Source organism: Pteropus medius, unplaced genomic scaffold (assembly GCF_902729225.1).
Source record: "Pteropus medius unplaced genomic scaffold, Ma_sr-lr_union100, whole genome shotgun sequence".
Classification (NCBI taxonomy): Eukaryota; Metazoa; Chordata; class Mammalia; order Chiroptera; family Pteropodidae; genus Pteropus; species Pteropus medius.
Genome location: NW_024349142.1, coordinates 270287 through 294067, shown reverse-complemented (window position 1 = coordinate 294067; position 23781 = coordinate 270287). Strand labels below are relative to the sequence as shown.

The 23781-nt window shown below is 44.3% G+C and overlaps 1 protein-coding gene and 1 pseudogene across 1 annotated transcript; both read left to right on the top strand.

Moving 5' to 3' along the window:
- Nucleotides 1-1066: 1066 nt before the first annotated feature.
- Nucleotides 1067-16983, top strand: ZNF264 (zinc finger protein 264). The gene is made up of 4 exons (XM_039880626.1): nucleotides 1067-1457; nucleotides 3128-3254; nucleotides 9642-9737; nucleotides 13917-16983. The coding sequence occupies exons 1-4, from the start codon at nucleotides 1428-1430 to the stop codon at nucleotides 15539-15541; spliced, it is 1878 nt and encodes a 625-aa protein (XP_039736560.1). The 5' UTR covers nucleotides 1067-1427; the 3' UTR covers nucleotides 15542-16983.
- Nucleotides 6823-6941, top strand: LOC120617079 (uncharacterized; annotated as a pseudogene).
- Nucleotides 16984-23781: the final 6798 nt, after the last annotated feature.

Here is a 23781-nt window from a genome sequence, read left to right as displayed (position 1 = left end):
CTAGTAGTTTGCAGAGTTCTTCATCCTTTGACCTAATTAACATCCTGTCACCATACTTCTCTTTCACCTTAAAAAAATTAAGTCTTTTAAGGGCATTTTCTGCACTCCCTGATTCCATTTCTTAATCCCTATGCATCCTTAAATCACGAGAGATGCATTTTATCCTCTGGGCTCCACAATTCCGGGGGCTTGGGGGGGAGACCTCACCAATGGTGACTTCTAAGACTGTTTAATATGCCTCTGGGTCAACATTAGAACCCCTAACATTAGTTTGTTGGCTTCTTGTCATCAACCACTTAATGAAGTCAAGTTGGTCCAGGGTTCATGCTTTGTCTATTCTATTCCCGAGTCTACATTCAATTCCCTTAATGATCGCACCCAGTATCATGACTTGAAATTACAGTGTAAGATAACTCCCAAATTTTTATATCCAGGCTCCAACTCTCTCCCAAAGTTCACTCATAGGTTGAAACGCCTACATGACACAGTGGTTTGACATCTCAACTTGACAATGATGGAAACGGGAGTCCTAAGTTTTCCTCCAGGAAAACTTGCGGCCTCCCCACCTCAAAGAGTGGCAAATCCATTCTTCAAGTTATCTGAGCCCACTGCGTGACTCAAGTTCATACATCAGACAAACTAGGTTCTGGGCAAAGGAAGGCCCAGGACAGTGCGGTAGGTGAGTGTGCAAAGAATGGAGGCGAGACTTCCAGCGCAGGAAGGTTTTTAAGGTTATTTTTTGTCCAAGAAGAGGATCCCTGAAGAACCTAACGAGAATGGAGGTAACGAGAAGCCGCCAGGCGAGCCGAAGGCCCGACCCCAAGCCTTCACATTTTCTCTCAACTGGGCAAACACCCCTCCCTGCCTCCCGAGCCTCAATTTTCCCACGCCTCAAAGCTCGAGGTTCTTTTAGGCATAGGATGACTTCCTGGTTAAGGAGCTCCTTGCGTCATTGGATGGGGAGAAAGAGGGGACTGCATTACCCAGAAGGCTGTACATTGTGCTTCGGCGGACGCTGGCCAATGATGGCCCGGGAAAGGGACGTTTCCGGCGTTCCACGCATGTAGGCGGGACTTCCGGGTTTTGCAAAGTGGACGCCATTTGCTTCTACTGTACAGTCGTGGATGGTTCTAATTACGGAATAGCTAGCCAGCCTTTCTCAGGTCTTTCATCAGCCCTTCATGCTGAGCAGTGGAGGCTGATAGGAGTTACCTCTGGGCCGTGACTCCTCATAACGGGCGTGTCCCGTGGTCGCTCGCCGGGCCGCGGCCTCCCGGGAGTCTGTTAGCCCGCCCTTCATCCCCCGCAGTCGCCAAGGGCGGCGCCCGGGGTGTTGTGCGCCCTTTCCACGGAGGACACCTCGGCTCGGAGTGCGACAGTCAGCCGAGGTTCTTCTTCCAGCCTCGCTCGACCCATAGAGTCCCGCAATGGCGGCGTCGCCGACCCATCAGACGCTGGTGAGTGGGCGGTGATGTCGGAATTGCTGTATTTCTTCGCAGGAGGGAACGGTCCCTGACGGGGCTGGGAGCTAACATCCTTTGGCTTTGCCTTAGGAAGTATCATTTGTTTTGACAGGTGGAACTGGGTCGCCACTTAGCTGTCCCCAGTCCTAAACGGTGTTGGGCTTCAGACAGATTCTCATTAAATTGTGGAAAGAATGATGACTTTTCCAGGGGCTTCCATCATTCTTAGAATAAATCCCAACCCCACCACATCTTGCTGGGGTCCGCCCTGGCCCACCTGCCCTACTTCCCCTACTTCCCCTACTTCTCCCAGGTGACCTTGGGCATTAGGGTTAGAGGAGAGGCAGGGATTTCTGGGCAGAGAGAAGTGCATGGACAAAGGTGTGTTGGTTGTTTAAGGGGGCACAACAAGGCCTGTGAGGTTACCATGGTTCCCCCAGCTGCTGAGACAGACAAGTCTCGGGAGGGTGTAGGCCTTTGCAGGGTATTTCGCCTATTCTCAGTCAGGACAGACACTGGCCAGTCAAAGGCTTTTCCTATGGCCAGAGCTTGTGTTATCTTTAGCCATTTGTTGTCCTTGGTCCTGAAGTATCCTGCCTAAGAGGTAAGTGCTGTCAGGATTCAGGAGGGGAAAAGACTAAAGATTCATTGTGGAGTCTTCCTGGGAGTCTGAGAGACCCAGGGAGTGTGGGGAGCTGATCCAGGCCCTGCCATTACCTAGGAAGGTGCCACCCTTTCAGGTGCCTCTCCTGCGAAGGCAGTGGTGGGACTCTGCTCCTGTCTTCATGTTCACATATGTTTTTAAGGGTGACAGAAACTGATTTAACAGGAAAAATTCGTGTAAATGTTTTACAGCCTCTTTACTATGTATTCACTTTGATAGTAGAGGAGTGTCGAGTTACTCTATTACAGTCTTGTACTGTAGTGATCCATGTTAAAATCTTGCCTCTGGCTTGTAAGATTTGAGACTCTGGGTAAATTGGTGGAACTTTTATCCTCGGGCCACTGACTGGCATGGAGGTGATTAGATATTTACTTTAAAGGCTATGGGAGAATTAATAAAAATCCTGAAGCACACTGAGCATTGAATAATTTCTGTCCATATCTCACAGCTGTTACTGGTGAAGTGGGAACTATTATTGTATTGATCCAGAAACTGAGGCTCAGAGAAACAAAGTAATGTCTCTAAGGTAACACAGCTGACAAGTGTTGGGTTTCAAGAGTTTGGATGCAAACCATAGGAGATTGACTTAAGAAGTGGAGACTTTTAGTCACTTTAAGATATGATGTGAAGCTCTCAGCATGGGGCAGGTAGTTGCAGGATCAGTGAGGCTCATGCGCTAATATTATTGGTATCATTATCATGTTTTGTCATTTCTCTGACCTAGGGTCCTCTCACTGTCAGCATTTTCACAGTCCACACATCATTTCCACTCTTGTGTGACTTTCCAATGGCTTCTGCATAGATGGCTTCTTTTCTGCACTATTGTATTATGTCCAAAGGATCATCCACTTTCCCCTTGAGCCCAGCACAGAGCTCATCCCTCAGGAGGTGTTGCACGATTAGGTCCTTGATGACCGCACCTTTACCATGATGCAAAGTGAGCTCTGATCCCATCCAGCAGCCTCAAGGCTAATGCTGCTACCTCTGTGTGACATTCCAGGTATCTGTGACCTTCAATGATGTGGCTGTGACTTTCACCCAGGAAGAGTGGGGACAACTGGACCTGTCCCAGAGGACCCTGTACCAGGAAGTGATGCTGGAAAATTGTAGGATCTTGTTGTCTCTGGGTAAGTCCTCCCTAGCCCTCCATGGCGGGGACCTGCCCTGCTTGTCAGAACCACCCTCTGGCTCCAGATCTGGCTGGTCAAGAAGGCCTCAGGAGCCCTCTCTCCCTCCTCCCCACAGCTTCAGTCATTTTCTAGGTTCACCTCTTCCTACCTGGTCTCCTCGTCTCTCTTGGGCAAGAAACAGCCTCCCATTGGCTCTTAGAAAGTGTGGAAGGAAATGGGAGTGTTCTGCAGACTCCAAAAGCAAGATGTCTGGGGTTGGAGGGGGTGGGGAAGGTGCTCTTGAGGGACTGACTGATCCAGGAACTGGAAACCACACGATTATGCCCGGCTCCCGGGTCTCTTCTCCTGGCTTCGCTCTCTGGATCTGCTTAGGTCGCTCTGTTCAGAATGGCTTTTTGTCTTCAGCGAGTTTGCGATAGGACCAGGCACCTCAGTCCCTGCTGTCTGTGGCCCCCAGACTCCCTGTCTCTCCTTCTTTGAATGTTTATGTCATTTCTCTTTCTTTGCTCCTGAGCTCTCTGGGGCATCCCTGAGGCAAGAATGGCCATCTGAGCCCATTATTCCCTGGACCTGTCATCCCAGTGTCCAACACAGACTGGCCTCTGTCTGAGCTCCCTATTTCAGATTCCAGAGGGGGATCTGACTGAGTGAGCCTGGTAGGCTCACGCATCCCCTCCAAGCCAGTCATCAGGCTGTGTGTGATGGGATGCTCTCCCAGTGAGTATGAGGCAGGCCCCTGGGAGGTCTTCATCCTGATGGCCCCCAGGTGTTCTTCTGAACCACATGGCTTCTTTGTCTCACATGCCCTCTTGTCTCCTAAGTCCAGGGCCAAGCCCCTCTGTTAGTACAGAGAGAGAGGTTAGAGCGGTGCTTTTCAGCAGCCGGCAGTTTGTCCCCCAGGATACATTTGGCCATGCATGTGGCCACTTTTAATTGTCACACATGGTGTTGGGGTGGTACTGGCATCTAGTTGGTATTGTCCAGAGATGTTGCTTCATCTAACAAGCAGGACAAGACAAGCTCCTTAACAAAGGATTGTGCAGCCCATGGTGTCAAGAGGACCAAGGTCAAGAAGCTCTGGCACTTACGTGTGGCTCTGTGTAAAGATAATCACCCTGCTGTGTCTTGACCACCAAACCTCATGGAGGGTCTCCCCCACCCCACTCACTTCCTCATCATTCTACTTATATATAACCTTCTAGACCAATGCTTCTCATACGGAGATGCTGTTGCTCCCTAGGAGAAACTTGGCAATGTCTGCAGGTATTTTTAGTTGTTACAAGTGAGTGTGGAAGCCACTGACATCCAGGAGTGAAGATCTGGAATGCCACTAAACATCCTTATAATGCACAGGACAGATTCCTCTCCACCCTCCTGACAAAGTTTTCCAGACCTGAATGACCATGTCAGGCTGAGAAACCCGTTTGAGAGAGTGCAAGGACCCTGTGTCGCCTGGCACTAAGAAGCACCCTGAGGCAGCCACGCCTTTATTTCTTCTTTCTTGCCTCCTGATCCTACTCCAGTTGATATGGTCCTCAGCTTGTGCCATGTTTGGTTGAAGACATGTTTTTGACTTATTTTGGACGTAACTGAGATGAGATTGCCAGAGTTCTTTACACTGAACGCAACGATTTTTAGGTGATGGCCCACCCATTTATAATGAATAGGAAGATGGGACCATTTGTCAATCAGGGCGTCTGGTGCTAACATGATCCCTTGAAGTCTGGCTAAGTGTTGTTTCTTAGGTCCCATTTTTCTTGTGGGACATTCTAAGGGACAGAAAGTGGCAGCATCCACTGAGCTCTGTCACATGTGATAGTGGGCCATGCCTTGCACTTGATGAACGCCCGTTGCTGTCTGCTGAGTTAATTCCCAGGTGTTCCCCAGCTACCAAGGAGTCTGGGGGATGGTGACCTCTAGTACCGTGGCATCGGGCAGGTAGAATATACCAGAGGGCCATGTTGGGTTCCATCCTGTCCTGAGGCTTCGGCAGCTGTGCCGAGCTTGTGATGTGCTGTTTCTGTGATCCAGAGCATGATTGGCAGCTGGCTGTAGAGGGTCGCAGGCTTAGGGTCTGTGAGAGCCCAAGGTATAGTCAGTTTTCGTGGTTCCAGTGGTGTAGCACCAGGCTGAGGGGGACAGTTTCTTCATCAGAAGCCCTTGGACAACTTAGGGCAATCATAGGTGACTCAGAGACTCCAGTGGGCAGGAGGAGGCTTCTGCAGTGAAGGGAGTCTCTGAGAGCACTGGTTGGGAGTGACTTTGACAGTATTTTCCACAGGTTTTAGGGCCTTTATTGGGGATTCCTGTTTAAGATGGGCCGATTTGTATCAGCATCAGTGAGATTAAGTATAATTTATAAATGAAGAATGTGTTGCTCCCAGACCTAAAGTAATACTTAATATTATTATCATCTAAAACTAGAACCCAAAAGGACTAAAAGATATTGGACTTGCATCTCATAGTGAATGTGTCGAGTGGACAAGGTTGGCATCGGTGTCATGTCATACCTCCTGGAGAAATGTGGGTGCAGTCAAGATCTTGTGTGTGAAAACAGAGCTGGGAGCTCCCCAGGGGCAGCCTGGAGACAGGGTATGCCTCCCTGTACACAGGGAGGCAGGCTGGCGGAGAGGATGTCGAACCAAGTGCTGAAAGGAAGGTGTTAGCCAGGTATGTAAGTGCAGAATAGTTACCGGTTGTTGATTAGGTCACATCAGCAATCTTACTGATGCTGGGTATCGGGAATGTGGTTTGCAGTAGTCACCTGGGGCTGCCACCTCTGGGTGTCTTTTCGCGCAGCTCTGGAGGCCAGCAGTCCCTGAGACGCCTTCTCTCTGTGTCCTCACAGGGCCCTTCCTCTGTGGCTGGGAGGAGCCCTCTCTCCCACTTCGTACAAGGACATCAGTTCTACCAGCTTGGGGTCCCATCTGTGACCTCAGTTAACCTTAATTACCTTCTTAAAGCCCCTATCTCCGAATACAGTCACGTTGCAAGTTAGGCCTTATCATACGAATTTGGGGGGACACATTTTGGTTGTAGCAGGGACACTGAAGGGTGGGCCCAAATATGACAGTTGTGGTGACACACCACGAGATGCCTTTTATTTTTCCTAGGCGCAAGTGGGGTGTCAAATGAAGATGCAGTGAGGGTAATCCATTCTTTATTAGGTTTTATATAAGTTTCACTTCCCGAAGGCCCTTTTTCAGATTACATTGAGCCGTATGAATTATTTATACTGTGGTCTATGGGGTGCCATTTTTCTAATTAACTTGTAAATGCCAAAATTTTATTTTAATGACGTATCAGAGCATCTGCTCGATAATGTGACATTTCGGGGTGGTGGGTATGACTGGGAGATTTAGTCAAGGCTGCAGGTAAATGAGATACAGCTTTTTTTTCCTATTTTATATTTAGTTACTTTTTAAACTTGGGGAGTTCATTGTTTAAATTTAGTGGGACCCCCAACTGTAACTATGATTTCAGCCCCAGTATTGATCAAGTTCATGAAGTTTGTCAATTGGTGCATTTTAACAAATTCTAAAGTTAAATTAAAATCTATGTTGTAGTCTACAGCCATGCTACCCTGAATGTGCCCGATCTCATCTGATCACAGAAGCTAAACAGGGTCGGGCCTGGTTGGTACTTGGGTGGGAGACCACCTAGGAATATCAGGTGCTGTAGGCATTAAAAAAAACAACTAAAAAAAAAAAACCTGTGTTGTAGAGGCACAAAAGCCAATCAGTACCTCATTTTTGCTTTTGTATTATGTGATTTTTTAGCAAATGAATTTTGTTATACTGATGTTATACACAATTTATTATATATAATTATATACATTTTTAGTTTGTAAATTTTGAATTTCCAATTGTGTCAGTTTATAGACAGTATTAATTTAGTTACATACTATATTGTATAATATTTTGTTACCTTTCTCTCCCCCCCCACCCCTCACCCCCCCCCATCTAGGGGTTTGTTTTTGTTACTGTTTTTAAATGAAATGGTTCGTGTTTGCTAGACCTGGCATTTGCTTAGTACATAAGGTTTGAAATCCTCTTCCTTTTTTTTTCCTTCTTGGGCCTTTAGCCTAGCTCTAGTTATTAGCCTGTCTCCTGTCAAGAGGGAAAGAGCAGCAGGAGGAAGGGCTGGGCCCCAAAGGCAGCAGCCTCTTCCTGAGATGGCTCCTGTCTGCAGCATAATTAGTCCTTTCCTCTAACCTCTCCTTTTTTTTTGATGGTGGGACACTTCTCTGTCCCTTACCACTTTTCTTCTTTCGTCTGGGTGTTTACCTGATAAGCTCTTGGCAGTCCTGAGTGGCCTCTGCTGTGAATGATGGCCTCTGTGTCTAGGGAGCCACAGACAATCTCAGAGGACATTTAGGTGGCTAATACCTAGGGGAGTGTAGTGGCTGCACTGGCATCTGATTGTGTGACCATTTGGTTTTAGGAAAGAGACTGATAGGCACATTGGCCCCTGGGTGTGCAGTCGCAACTGAATTGGGAAACCACGTCAGGTGTCCTGGGTGGGAGTAGGAACTGGATGCTCCTTACTATGTTTTCTGATACATTGGACCACCAATCTCTGAGGATGGGATCCTTTAGACCCTACTGGGTCAGGGGACAAACTGCATCAGCAGTAAAGCAAGTGACAATGACAAGATTTGCCCATGAAGCAGTGTAAGCCTCTTTTGTGGCATGGTGACTGTAAGGAGGGTGACCCATGCTCTGTTACCAATGGATCCCTGTACCCTCCTGGGACTGGTGTCTGGACTCTTCTCTAGGATGCCCTCTCAAAAGGTTAGGCCAGTGTGATCAGTCCTGCAAGATAGGGAGGGAGGGTCACTCAGCGGAGCAGCCACCACTGGCTTCAGTGTTGTTGGCTCAGTTGATCACAGTTGTGTCCCAGCAGTCTGGGGCACCCCAGCCTGGTGCAAAGGCTGGTTATTCAGTTGTGCTGCTTGCCCCTGGGGTCACCAGCCAAGAGGCTGGGTGTGTTGACCATGGAAAAAAGACTGATGAGATCAGTCTCTTTCAGCTAAGGTGCCAACCATGGAGCCTCAGCCCTCCCAGACTCAGGTTACCGCAACTCTAAGGAAGGACCTAAGGCACAGTCTCTCAGACTCTGCCTAGGGTCTAAGAAAGATGTAGATCAGTGAAGATACATACCTTGTCTAATCTTACTGCATAAATTTATTTCAAATTTAAACAACGTAATGCATTTAAATTGCATGGCATGATCCTTAGATTATGATTTCACCTTATAAATATTTTGAAGTGCGTGGACCTAGGAACCACCGATCAGCAAAGTCTTCTCAGGAAGTGACATTTGAGCTGACTCCCAAGAGTGAGTTAGCAAAGAGGAGCAAGGTAGGAGAGATAAGAACCTTTAGGATAGAAGGGTTGATACGTACAAAGGCCGTGAGGTCACAAGGAGAGTGACTACCAATGGCACTGAAGGAAGGTCTCATCCACCTTTCTACTGCCCACCACCAAGCCCTGTGCTGGGCACGTAGCAGATTTGAGGGAGCATTTGCTTGGTGACAACCGGTGGATCAGGACCTGCCAGAGGGGCCTCCCGTGGGTGCTGGTGCCTCCCTGACTTCTCTACAGACACCATGTGTCTTTTTCTCCTGCATCTGTGCTTGGCTCCATGTGACAGAGCAGCTCAGTCTTCACCCTGCAGGATATTTATTGTCTTCCCTAACAAGAAGCTCAGAAGTGGGGCTGGCCCCTGGTGGGGGTGGCTGCCAGCCCAGTGTCTTCATTTTTGCTTCCTGTCTTTGGTCTGTGTCCTTCAGCAGGTTCCTTCAGAGAAGTCCCAGGACACTTCAGGAACAAGCAGAACTGTAGATCCCTGTATGCAGCTATTACCCTCCTACCTCAAATGGCATGTCATTAAGGAATGGCACTTGCAAGTTGGTGGAGACCAGGGGTTTTCATCCTTCCTTCAATGCCAGAATCATCGGGAGAGGTTTTTAAATCTTACACCTGGGCCTTACGCACAGGGATAGTTTCAGTCACGTGTGAACCAGACACATCCTAGGCAGTTCTGATGCACAGGTGGTTGAGATCCACTTACTTGGATCAGTTGGATCACCTTCTGGAAAACACCTCCCAGGGTCTCAGGGTGACAGCTGAACACTTGGAATTCCATGCGATGGAATCAAAGGGAACAGATGCCATCTACACAGCCAGCATTACTGCCTACAGTTCAGGATGCCAGTGTCGGGGTTTGGGCCCTTGTTTTCCAGGTCACCTGTCAGTTTTCGTTTGTGCATTTGGGAGTAGCTTCATTTGAGGTCTTGTCCTCATCCTGAAGTCCCAGACTAGATTGGTGTTCTTTCTTTTCACAAAAATCCTCATGTCTTCTCTCTCTCTCCACGAACAGGGTGTCCTGTTCCCAGACCTGAGCTGATCTACCAACTGGAACATGGGCAGGAGTTGTGGATGGTGAATAGAGACCTCTCCCAAAGCACCTGTCCAGGTAGGAGCCTAGAGGTGGGCAAGTGGGAGGTCTCACAGGCTTGGGACCTGAACGAGACCACTGGCCATGGATCCCTGGGGAAGCTTCTTGTTGTGGCCTGTCTGGTGGTTTGGAAGCTGTGGAGCCCTTGGTCCCATGGGCCCTCTGACCTCATGGAGAACAGGGTTGTGTGAGTTAAGATCTGTCTCGGGCTCAAAGCCCAGCGTGGCCATAGCAGAGTCACACAATCATCATGTCTCTGTGTGAGTTAAAACTAGCTACCAGATCAGAGAAGCTCCAGTCTCAGTGCTTAGCCCCGCTGTTTCTCCCACTCACAGTGGGGTCCATGTGGGTCAGCAGGGAGCCGCGTACCACCCAGTTATTCAGGATCCTGGTGCATTCTGCCATCAACATGTGGCTTTAGGTGCTTCTGACATCTTCCAGCTGTTAGAGGAGAATGGAGAGAGGAAAGGAGGATGTTACACCTACTCCTACAGACACCAATTCCCCTCATGCAGAACTAGGCGTTCGGGGCACACTTGGTAGTGTGGTGAAGCTGTGTGTCCAATTTGAGCAAAGGATTTGGTGAGTGTAGTCGGCTACACTCAATCTCTTCCCAGAAGATGCTAGTAACAGTTTCCATGTCATCAGGTTGTTTTGGGCTTTAATCACATAATGCATTCACATGTAAACCTACTGAGTGTAGTGTCTGAGCCATAGTAAGTGGCTCCTGAAAGGTAAGCCATTGGTGCTGTCATGCCCATTGGTCATAGTCACATACCCCATGTTTCCCTCTGCATTTTGAAGAGAAGGGCCTCTCTTCTCTCAGTTACTCCCTCCGGGTGTACTCTACCTATCCCCCAGACCTCCCTGCTTCATCCAGTCTTCTTCCATTTGTCAGAAACATAGGGACTCCCTTTTTCCTGTCTCTCTGCACCTGTTTGGTAAGACCTCAAGGTAACATTTGACCACCTCTGCCCCACATCTGGGCTGCTGAGGGCATTGAGGCTGTCAGATGTGGAGACAGGTGCCACTGCAGTCATGTTCTGTGCCCTTGGGCTGCTCAGCCAGCCCATGAGTGTGTATGCAGCCCATCCTCAGCTCTTTAAGAGTCTGTTTTAAGCCTTCTGCCATCTCCTCAGTCCCATGTCTCCACATGGAAGTCTCAAAGGCCCCAGAGTCAACATGCCCAACAAGGAACCCACGACGTTGCTCATTCCCACCTCCCAAGATTCAGCAAGCAGGTTAACTTGTCATCCAAGCAGTTTAGAGATCAGATGTGGCCTCAGAGAATAACTAGCACCTCCACCTGCCCATCCTACACCCATCCAGACCACACCACTTCCCACAAGTGTTGGCATATGGCCGAGGATGTGCCAACCAGTTTCCATGTGGAAAGTAGACTCCCTCCTATTGCTTGGTCCTCACCCTTCCACATTCATCTAGACTTGTTTGTAGCTTCTCCTGTTACTCAGTGGAAGAGGTCCTTGCCCTGGCCATGGCCAAGTCCTGAGTCTAGATCCAGCCTCTTCAGGGGAATTCATTCTTTGCTTACATGCTTTTTTCGTAACTTCATCCTTTCTCTACTCAAAAATATACTCAAGTTCCTTATAATTGAAGAAAATAAGAAGTGCTTCTATCTTACATTGTATTCATCCATTCTCCGAGGCATTTAATTTTTTGCATCTTTTCACTCACAAATAGTGCTGCCCAGAACGTTCGTATATATTGATCACCTTGAACATGGTTGGGCGCGTCTTTGATGTTTCTTGGAGTAGAATTGTTGGCTTGTAGGCTATGCAAATTTTCAAGTTTACACGATAATTGCCGTTATTTTCTAAAGAGGCTAGACCAACTCACACTTCTCCCAGGAAAAAATGGGAGGGTCCACTGATCATATCCTGTCCAGTGTTTGGTATTATGTCAACATGCTTATCAAGTGGGCACACAATTAATTGTATCTCATTTTCTTTAGCACCTTATCATATGATTGTTGGCCAATCTGTGTTTTTGTCTTTGAAATGTCATTTCATGATAAATGCCTATTTTTCTATTAAGTTGTTTGCTTTTTGATATGTAGGGATTCTTTGTATATTCCTGATACTTTTATCAGTTATAGATGCTGCAAATATAATTTTCTATTTTTTAATTTTGTTTTTTTCACTCTCTTTAAAGTATATTTTGTTGAATAGAGGTCCGTACTTTAGTCTAATTTGTGACATTTCTTATTTGATTAATGATTTTTTTTGTTTAGCGTAAAAATCTCACTTATCTCCCAACAGCAAAAATATATTCTTGTTTATTTCATTCTAAAAGTTTTAAAACTTGACATTTGACATTTAGCTCTTTGGTCTGAAGTAGGGTTTAAGAACAGTGTGATAGGAACGCAGTTTTGGTATTCCCAATGTGTCACCAATTTTTCCAGCTCGATAACTATATATATTCTCTCCTATATCCTGTGCCTCCTCTGCCACCTTTCAGAGCGTGTGTGAGTGTGTATCCTGAGCGCTCCGTCTTTTTTCCAATGCCTGTCTTCTCTCTGTGCCAGTACCATGATTCTTCAAATCTATAATCCCCTAATAGTGTCTGATAAGGTAGATGTCCTTCTCCTTATTCTCACCTCTCTGGTCTTTCATGCAAATCCAGTCAGACCGTCAAGTTCCATGATAACTTGGTGGGCAATTTACAGGGAATTGTATTGAATTCACATATTCATTTGGGTAGAATCGTTGGTTTTATATTTTTAAATTCTTCACTGATAAACCTCTTTATAATGTCTTTAAGTAAAGTGTTACCATTTTCTCCATCTAGATCATATGTATTTTGCTAGTCTTCACGGAACTGTTCCTCAGGCATACCAGACTCAATATTTTCAGTGCAGTCACACTCACCTCTTGCCTTATGAGCCCTGTCCTGAGAGTCCTCACTGTACCCCAAGTCTGAACCTCAAGAATCAGCTCCCCTCTATCCCCACATGTCCTTGGACTCCGATTAGCACCGTCCTCTCGTGCTGTGCAGTGCCTTTGTACATTGTCTTCTACGGCTACAGTGCCCTTCTCACTTTCTCTTGGTGGCAGCTATTATGGTGCCAGTAGGGCTCACATCGTGGGCACCTCCTATTGGAAAACTCCCCTGATCTTTTCCTACACAGAGTTAGCCAAACTCAAGGTTAAGGACACAGAACTCAAGACTGCCAAGTCTGCCCAGGTCTTCTGACACCAGCTATAAGTTCAGGGATCTCCCAGAACCACCCTCAGCTTCAGTGATTTGTTAGAAAGACTCAGAAAACTCCCTGAAACCTATTATACTCACTATCATATTTATTACAGATAAAGGATATAAATTAGAGAATTGGAATGTGAGGCTTGAAGTGTTCCAAACACAAAGCTTCCATAACCCTAGCAACTTGTTACTTCCTGGCTGCAAAGTACACAGAGTATTGCTCACTGGGTATCCAGATTTTTATTGAGACATCCTTACATAAGCACAATTGATTCTTTGCCAGGGAGACTCAATTTCCAGCCTCCCTTCCCTTTCCAGAGGCCCAGCTGATATCATATGGCTCAAAGCCCCAACTTTCTAATTACACGGTCTTTCTGGTGTGGCCAGACCTTGTCCTGAGCCAACTCTTTAGCATAAACTATCTAGGGGCTCATAATGAGCTGTCTGTTGTCATAAACTATCAGGTACGTTTCTAGGGGCCCACCATGAATAATAGATACTCCTCTCACTCTGGATATATCTAGAATTTAGAGGTTACTTCTTTGGTGATAAAGATCATAGTTCTCTTTGGGGGGAGTTAATTTTGCGTTAAACACTTCTTGTCTTCCATTGGGACTGCATTAGATGCCCTTTCCTAGTGCTCTCATAGCAAGTAGGATGTTCCCGCTCAGAGGAAACTCAAAACACAGTGTCATGTTATTCTGTCCAGCCATGTCCAGTCTGGAATTGTGGGAGTATCTCCAGTCCAGATCTGCTGTCTTCTCATCCAGCTACTGCCCTTGGTCTCCCATTCAAGGTGTCAGCAGTCCAGGGACCAGGACAGAAAGAAATTGCAGTCCTGGGATTCAGAGGTAGCAAAACGTAGACACAGAGGCACTATTTTCATTTTCATATTTTTTACTAAAATGCTGATATTTTTCCTTATTCTTATGTGTTGAGATTACTAATAGACCTTTTTCTGTACTGGGTTTCTGTTAGGTAACAAAGAAAAATTCAAGACCACAGAACCTACCATTTGTGAGCCAGAACTGTCTAAGGGAGCCTTACTCCAGGAACAACCAACACAAAAAGTTCCAGGGGACTGGCAGGTGAACCAAACCAAGGAGCAGGCTGGTCCATCAGAATTGCATAAAGGACACAGGAGACCAGGGATAGACCCCCAGAAGGAGAAGTTCCCTGGGAGCCGTGAAGGTGGCAGCTCAAGGACAGCTGCTGGTGTGTGTTCAAAGATTGTACAGGATCCAGTCCCTCCAGGAGATGCTGTCTTTGACCATGACTCATGCAGATTAAGTAAAGATCCCATGACTCAGGAAGAGGAAAATATCTTTAAATGCAATGAATGCGGGAAAGTTTTTAATAAGAAACACCTTCTTGCTGGGCATGAAAAGATTCACTCTGGAGTGAAGCCCTATGAATGCACAGAGTGTGGGAAAACGTTTATTAAGAGCACACACCTCCTGCAGCACCACATGATCCACACTGGAGAGAGGCCCTACGAGTGCATGGAGTGTGGGAAAGCCTTCAACCGCAAGTCATACCTCACACAACACCAGCGGATTCACAGTGGAGAGAAGCCCTATAAGTGCAATGAGTGTGGAAAGGCCTTCACCCACCGCTCCAATTTTGTCCTGCATAAGAGGAGACACACTGGAGAAAAATCCTTTGTGTGCAAAGAATGTGGGCAAGTTTTTCGACATAGGCCAGGATTTCTTCGACATCACATCATCCACAGTGGCGAGAACCCTTATGAGTGCTTCGAGTGTGGCAAGGTCTTCAAACACAGGTCGTACCTTATGTGGCACCAGCAGACTCACACTGGGGAGAAGCCCTATGAGTGCAGTGAGTGTGGGAAGGCCTTCTGTGAGAGTGCAGCCCTCATTCACCACTACGTCATCCACACTGGGGAGAAGCCCTTTGAGTGCCTCGAGTGTGGGAAGGCCTTCAACCACAGGTCCTACCTCAAGAGGCACCAGCGGATCCACACTGGGGAGAAGCCTTTTGTGTGCACTGAGTGTGGAAGAGCCTTCACCCACTGCTCCACTTTCATCTTGCATAAGAGGGCCCACACTGGAGAAAAACCTTTTGAGTGCAAAGAATGTGGGAAAGCCTTCAGCACCAGGAAAGACCTTATTCGACACTTCAGCATCCACACAGGGGAGAAACCGTACGAGTGCAGCGAGTGTGGGAAGGCCTTCAATCGCAGGTCAGGCCTCACGAGGCACCAACGGATTCACAGTGGAGAGAAGCCCTACGAATGTATGGAATGCGGGAAAGCCTTCTGCTGGAGCACGAATCTCATTCGACACGCCATTATCCACACTGGGGAGAAGCCATATAAGTGCAGTGAGTGTGGAAAGGCCTTTAGTCGCAGCTCATCCCTGAGTCAGCACCAAAAGATGCACTCTGGAAGAAACCCTGCCAGTGTAACAGAAGTGGGAAGACCTTTCACCAGTGGACAGACTGCAGTCACCCTTCGAGAACTCCTGTTGGGGAAAGACTTTTTGAATGTAAGCACTGAGGGAAATCTTTTGCCAGAGAAAACATCTATCACATCATCTGATTGTGCATACCAAAGAGAAACCCCACAAGTATCTTCACTGTGAGAAAACCTTTTGTTGCAGATCATCACTTGTCATGTGAAGATGCTTTAGAAATTGACCCCCGCCTATAGCCTTATTCTGCATCTGAGAATGTATCCATGAGACAGAGACCAGTCTTCCTGGGCACCAAGGAAATCCTGCACTTACATCTTTCTCCTTAGGTTACACTGCAGTTTTATCTCAGGAATTTTTCTTGGAAGAGACTTAGAAGAGAAAATACAGTGAGGTTTCATTAAGCCTATAGCACTTTCTCATGGATTACTTAGTTTACTTGGGGCAATGAGAATGTTGTTTCAGGGCCAGAGGGCCTTGACCTTTTATGTGTTTTGTGTACATTCATTGCTGTCCACTGTCAGGAGGGTTAGAGAGTTGAGGGCATGTACTTAAGGAGATAAGGATACACATAAGAATAAGCATATTTTATTGCATCAGTTAAAACTATTAAAGCTTTGATTTTTTAAAAAACTATGGGGTTTTAAAACCTAACACCCCAATTTATTGTTTTATTTCTGTACCTATACTGTAAGTCTTAAAATTGAGTAAAGGGATTCTTCTCTTTTTATTATTTAAAATTGACTTAGCTCTTCTAGTTCTTTTGACTTTTCATGTAAATCTTAAGATGTCTATTACAAAAAAAAATCTTGCTCTCATTTCAATAGAAATCTAGATCAAGAATTGGCATCATGGACAAGTACACTGATTAAATTTATTTAAGTAATTGTTTTATTTCATTAACATTTCATAATTTTTAATGTACTGAAATTTTTTCTTTGGATTTGTATCTAGGTTTTTGTTTTTGTTTCTTTTGAGTGATAGTAAATGGGATTGTTTTTTAAACTTTAATTTTCCACATGATCTTTGGTAGTACACAGAAATATAATAGTTTTAGGGATGTTTTGGTATCCCCAACCTTGCAAAATTCACTTGTTAGTCATTTCTTTGGATAGAATCCTTGTGATTTTCTGCCTAGAAGCGTCAGCTGCAAATAGTTTTATTTTTTCCTTCTCAACTTAGGTACCTGTTACTTCCTTTTCTAGTCATATTGCACTAGCTAAGACTTGCTATGATGTTGAATAAGAGTAGTAAGAAAGGACATCCTTTACTGCTTCCTGATACTAGGGGAGAAATGTTCAGTTTTTCATCATTTAGTACAATGATAGTTAAAAGTTTATTTTCATAGAATTTTCTTACCAAGCTTATAAAATTACCCTCTATTCCTAATTTGCTGAGGGTTTTTTTGTTATGAATAAGTATTAGATTTTGTCAAATGCTTTATCTCCATTAATTGATATGGTCATCTGAGTTTTCCTCTAGCCTGTTTGATATGATGGTATTGCATTAATTGAATTTTGAATGTTGAACCAGCCTTGCATTCTTAGAATAAACCCATTAAATGGTGGAGTGTAATTCTTTTTATATACATATTAAAGCATTCCATTCGATAATATTTTGTTTAGGAAGTTTTTTTCTAATTTCTTGAATGGTATTAAAACTCCTGGGTAAATATGGAACTATTGAAAGTACCTATTTCACACTAGATAAATTAGAAGTACAGTCAATCCTTGAATAACATAGGGTTTGGGGCACTGACCCCACACACGTTTGAAATCCACATATAACTAGTAGCTTTCTCCATACACGGATTCCAAACTGCGGATCAAAAATACAGTTGGCCCTTGAGCAAGGCAGATTTCTGCACATGAGTAGACCAACACTGTTCAAATATGCATTGTTCAAGAGTCAACCGTACTATAAATTTCCTTCACGGCACTGTTCTAGCTTTATTTTAATGTGTTTCAGTTACAACATTCAGTTATAAATATTTCTTGATTCTTTTAGAGACTTATAATCTGTGGATTATTTGGAAGTATGTTTTATTTCCTAATGTTGGGAGTATTCGTGCTGGTTTTTTGTTTTGTGTTTTTGACTTCTGGTTGTTTTATATTTGGCCTGTTTAAATTTGTTGAAGTTTGCTTTATGACCCAGGATATGGTTTATCTTTTTGAATGTTCTGTATGGCTCCTGGAAAAGAATGTGTGTTCTGCTGTCATTGGGTGGGGTTTCTTTCCGTAAATGTCTGCATGATCCTGTTGGTGATATTATTCAGATTTTCTACATCCTTGCCGAGTTTTCTTTTGTCTAATGTTTCTATTGATAGTTGAAAGTCCTGCAGTAGTTGTGGAAGAGTTTTTTAATTTCTGTTAGGTTTTACTTCATGTATTTCAAAGCTGTGTTTGGTGCATGTACATTTAAGATTGCTATGTCATCTTGGTGTATTGACCCTTTTATCATGTATCTCTTTACTTTTGTTCATTTTCTTGCCTTTGAAGTATACTCTATCTGGTATTAATATAGTTCTGCATATTTTTATTTGCATAGTTTCTATACTCTGTAATTTTATTTTCAACCTTATGTATATCATTACATTTGACTAAGTTTCTTGTAGTAACACCTTGTCAGGTCATGCTTTTTTATCCATCCTGCCACTTTTCATTGGTAGATTTAGATCATTTAAATTTTAAGTAATTACTGATATGTTAGGGCTTAAGTGTTCCAGTTTATGATTTGACTTTTTTTGTGTGTTTTCCTGTATCTTGTACCTCTTTTTTTCTGGCCTTCCTTTGGGTTTCTTCAACATTTTCTAGAATTCCATTTGACTTATAATGTCATTTGAGTTTGTGTCTAATTTCTTTTAGTGGTTACTTTAGGTACTGTATTGTACAAACAAAGATAACTTATTACAGTCTAACTTTATCAGCAACTTAGCATTTTGATGTGTAGAAATCTTAATTCCATTAGGTTCCTTTACATTTCCCTTTTTTTTCATTATTAGAGGTATACAGTACTTTAGTTAGACATTTATATAGTTTATGAAATGATCCCCCTGATTACTTGATCACCCATCTTGTTTTATACACAGCCATTACAATACTACTGACTAGATTTTCTATGCTCTACTCCACATCCTCATGGTCATCTGTCAACTACTAATTTGTACCCTTGAACCCTTCACCCCTTTCTCCTAGCTCCTCAACATCCCTTCCCTCTGGCAGTTACCAGATTGTCTTCTGTATCTGTGAATCTGTTTTCATTTAGTTTGTTCCTTTTGATCCTTAGATTAGCATATATAAGTGAAATCATATGGTATTTATTTTTCTCTGACTTATTTCACTCAGCCTAATAACTTCTAGGTCCATCCATGTCATTGTAAATGGTAGAATTTCATTTCTTTATGGCTGAGTAATATTCCATTACCTATATGAACCATAAGTTCTTTATCCAGTTGTCTGTTTATGGGCATTTAGGTTGCTTCCTACATTCTTAATATAATCATTCTAAGTATTTCCTCTTCATACAGTGAGAGTCATATTGAATATTTTTATAATTCTGCCTCAACTGCCAAATGCTTTGTACAAAACTCACTGTTCCTTTTCCTAAAATAGATCAAACCATGCTCGTTATCTGCAAATTAATTTTCTTATTTCACAATATATCTGGGCCATCCCTAAAGGTTGAATGAGATAAACCAAAGTCACTCTTTAATGGCTGCATAATCTGTGCAGAAAATACAGGCAACATCTGGGTTTAAGGTCAGGGGGTCGGGGGTGGGGGTAGAGAAGGGCTAATGCATGCATTTGGGTTTTGATGTGTTTTGAGGTGCCTGAAAAACATCTCAGTGAATCTCATTCTATTTGTTGTCCAAGCCAGGCACCTCACAGTCATTTTTCTTTCATTATCCTGCATCCAGCCACTGTCTCATTTTGTTCATTTTACTTTTTCTTTTTCCCCTTGATAGTATGTGTTTTAGTGAATGGCCACACACACTAGTATGTTTTTATTCTAATGTTGGGTTCCCCACAGAGTGCTTACACAAAGCCGTGTGTATAGTCAGCACAGTATATAACATGTTGACCTCAAAGAGAATCTACATGGGCTTTAATGGCCAGATCTGTAAGATTTTAGAAGACATAATGAATAATTGTGTTGGAGGTCCTTAAGATACCCCAGGTTTGAGGATATGCTAGGAAGACTGCTATGATTTATTACAGCGAAGGGAATCAAAGCAAACTCAGCCAAGGGAAAAGGCACAAAGACTGAAGTCCAGAGGAAACCAGGGACAATTTTCAATAGTCCTGTCTCAGAAAAGTCACAGAGGACATGACTAATTTAAACTCTGTCGAGTTATGACAATAAATTGAAATGTCTGTTAGGGAAGCTCATTAAATACGCAGTGCCCGGGGATTTTAGAGGGCAGTCTTTCTAGTGCATGCCAAATGCTAGACCTTCAGAACAATAGCAGGTGTTCAGCATAAGCCACATTATTTACCTTAGCACACTGAGGTACTAAGAGTCATGACTCTGAGGTAAAGTGAAAGCTTATCTATAAATAATACCACTGTAACCAAAAAGATCACTAAGTCACAGAACAAATTCTGAACTAGCCCAGATTTAATTTAGTGATGACAAAGTAGAGAGGAAATCTGATGAAAAAGGACTTTGCCTCTTCCTAATACTGATACACGTGTATGTGTGTGTATATGCACCACTTAGGTCCCTATATATGTGCCATATGAACATGTGCATACTACCTGTGTATAACAAAATGGTCTAACTTGCAAATATGCTCATTGTTTTCCTTCGTCTGTAAAGATGTAAAGGCCAGATCAGTGCTCTGTTTCTATAGCACTTATGTCAACAATTCTCATCTCTGCTCCTGCCATTATTACTTGTAGCCTCTGGCTTCAACAAACAGCTAAAGAAAAGGTGCATCATTCAGTGCTTGAGACAGGAGTGTGCAATTTCAGCTCAGTCACATGTGCAGTCCAATTGTGAGTTTTACTGGGAGGGTCCTCTGCAGGGACACGATGCTGGAGACTTGCGGGCACATGGTGTCTGAGAGTGTGTGCAGCTCCCTTTGGACTCTTGCTCCAGCCCACAGACCATCTTTCCAGTCTCAGTTGTGGGAAACTGAGTTACCTCCAGAATGCTCGGTGGTGTCATCCTTGAGCTGTGAGGGTTGAAGATTTGTTCTGTTTGCTCACAGGTGTGCTACACATCTCACAATGGAATCATCTCAGCTAAATTAGAAATGGGCAGTGACGAGCATGGGGCCTCTAGTCAGGCTACCTGGTTATGCTTTCTGGCCTTGTTCTCTGCTGGATGACTGAAAAATTTCTCTCCACTCTGCTTCCATTTATTGTGGCTATCCATGTATTAAGCATGTGTTTTTATTCTGAGGTTTATGTTGGTTAGGACCTTGCAGATAGTGGAAGACATCTGTCCTCCCGGGGCTAAGTCCTAGAGGTAGCAAAGGGTCAGTGTGCCTTTCACATGCAAACCAACCAATCCAGAGACTACACCCTTCACCTGCTGCCTTTAACAAGTTCTCACACATCAAGACTCTTCCCTAATCACCCCAGTACCAGGTACCAGGCCATTAGAGCAGTTCATACACTAGGGAACCTATTGAAATTATTCAAACTAGCTAATCCTAAACCAGCTTAGCCTGCTTACCTTGCCCACTCCCTATGGAAGTGACAGTGTGGTCCCTGCCCACCCACCCTCCTTCTGCCTTTTGACCCCTCCCTAGTGCTTCTCCTGTGGAGCATGGCGGGCATTCTTAAGGGAACTGCAAGTATCTTCAATGGCAATTATCTCCTGATCTGTTGGCCACATACAATAAAACTACATTTTAAAACAATACACCTGAAAGCATTAATGAGATGATAAATACCAAGAATTTAGCAAAGCAAACCAGCCATTTATTTTCAGGTCATTCCAAACAATGGCGTGTTAATACACCCAACCAGATGTGATCTTTAAGTTGGAATAAGCCATGGACAGAGGAAGAAGCAATGCCAAGGAGGGCTGTCCAGATGAGCAGGTGGAAAGCAGGCATTCCAGAACCATCGTGTTAGATTTGTTACTTCCCGTGGGGTTGGTATTTTAGAAAGATTGTTCCATGTGTCATTGTCAAAGCCCCACACTTCTCATAAGGACCAAAACTAAGTGAGGGCTGCAAAATCATTAGTGGCAATATCAGATACTCTATATATCATTTCTCTAACTTTTTGAGGTTCGAAGGAAGAAATGCCTTCCTGTGCGCTGTTTCCACATCCTGCCTACATCATTTGTTTTCTTGATTATCCTCCCTTTCACACACATCTTCCCTCACTCTCTTTATCCCTTAAGGCATTGGTGGCTATGTCATCTTTCAACATTTCTGCTTACTACTCTAGCTCTTCCTAGTTCCATTCCATGTCCCTACTTTCAGGTATGAGTCCTCACACATTCTAAGTGCTCCCTTCTCACTGTGTCTCTCCTTGAACCTTGGAGTCCCACTTAAGCAGTTATCACCCTTTTTCCCCATCTAGAGTCCCCACCTAATGTTTGCCTTACCTGTCATCTCAGCCACCTTTAAGCCTACTTTTCATTTGCATGTTCTTTTGTCCATCATCCTTTCTGACTTGTCCTTGCACATTGGCTTGAGTGTCAGACATCACCGCTATGATCTTTCCTACATCTCAGTTTCCCCAACTGTCATTTTGGCGCTTCCTCTCTGCCTTTAAGTGAGGAGCCTGTTGGGGCTGTTTTCCCCTCTGTGCAATATTTCCACTTCACCATTATCTCATACCTTAGTCCTCTTTCTGAGCCCCCCTGACTTGTAAGCCTCCCTGTTTGTTACAATGCCACCTCCACCTCCACCCTGGCCACATCAGCAGTGACTCCCACGGTTATCCATTTTAAGCCCTTCTCTTTTTTGTGTTCGAGACTGAACTTGATCCCATTGATCACCCCATTCTTGAAATACACTCCTTTACCTTGCTTCTGTAACATCACCTTCCTGATTTTATCTCCCTTCTCTTTTATTTCTCCTTGTTGACTCATCCACCTCTAGCCACCCACTGAGTTTTGAAATTTCTAAAAACTTTTCCCAGCCCCTTTCTCTCTGTGGTCTCTCCCAGGGCCTATCTGCCCTTAGCTTCAGTTACTTTCTTTTTTGAACGCATCAGAATTTATTTCTTTGGCCCTGACTTTTTGGAATTTTAGACCTGAATTCTTGATCGTCTTTTGCCATTCCCATTTGTGTGTTTCGAAGATACCACAGTCTCCAAATTCTTGGATTCATAAAATGGCTCCCACTTTTCCCTGGTTCTGACCCAGTTAGTGTTTCCTCAGTGCTACATGGCAATGTTTACTTACTGCAGATAGAAATCTCTGACTCAGCATGGTTCAACTCCCAGGTACAGTCAAAAAGAGTTGCCAATTTTACCTCATAAATGCCTTTTAAGTCTGTCCCCTTCTAATGGTCTAATCTACCATTTCCTTTCTAGACCATACCATCACCTCTACTTACCTTACTAGCTGGGTCTCATTTTATCTATATTTTCTCTTCAGTCCATTCTCCACACTGAAGCCAGAGATACAGCTCAGATTAGATGATGCACTTTACTCCCTCACCTCCCAAGCACATACACCCTTAAAGTGTTTTGTGACTTTCTTTGGCCCATCCATGAGGCCTTACCTGGTGTGGGACATGCCTAATTTACTACCTTTTCTCTTACACAACACTTAGCTCTCTTTATTTCCCGTTTCTCTTCTTTTCCCCACCTGCCACAGGTGTACTTTGGCCAGCAAGTGAGTGCTTATCCCTCACATCTCACCTCAAATAGCATTTCCTCAGGGAACCTTTTATTAGAACACCTATCTTGATCATAATGTTTCTTTTTCAAAAGAATCTTTCATGGTTTTTTGCTCCCTTAGACCATCTTTAGGCTCGATAATTTGCTGGAAGGATTCACAAGACTCAGGAAAGAAGAGAAGAGGAGAGGGGAGGGGAGGGAAGGGGAGAGGGGAAGAGGTTACAGTTTATTACAAGGACACAGATCAAGCTCACCAAAGGGAAAAGCCATGTAGGCTTTTCCATGAGAAAAAAAGCAAAGTCCATGAGAAACCAAGCACAAGCTTCCAGGTGTCTCCTCCCAGTGCAGTTACACAGGAACTCAATTCTTTCAGCAAAGATGTGTGACAACATGTTCAAACATAACCAGTGAGGAAAGCTCACCCCAGCTTCCATGTCCATGGATTTTATTTATTTATTTATTTATTTATTTATTTATTTATTTATTTATTTATTTATTTTTTATTGAGGCATGCAATACCTACGTGGCTGACTATGGACACTGTCTCCAGTATCCAGAGAAGGCCCAGTGTGGCCCAGGCCCTCAGGCATACAAAAACCA

Excerpts from the sequence above, each read along its gene's own strand:
- ZNF264 (XM_039880626.1), top strand. The coding sequence starts at position 1,428 with ATGGCGGCGTCGCCGACCCATCAGACGCTG. Across the intron at positions 1,458-3,127 it reads CGCCGACCCATCAGACGCTG|GTATCTGTGACCTTCAATGA; the intron begins GTGAGTGGGCGG and ends GTGACATTCCAG. Across the intron at positions 9,738-13,916 it reads CTCCCAAAGCACCTGTCCAG|GTAACAAAGAAAAATTCAAG; the intron begins GTAGGAGCCTAG and ends GGTTTCTGTTAG.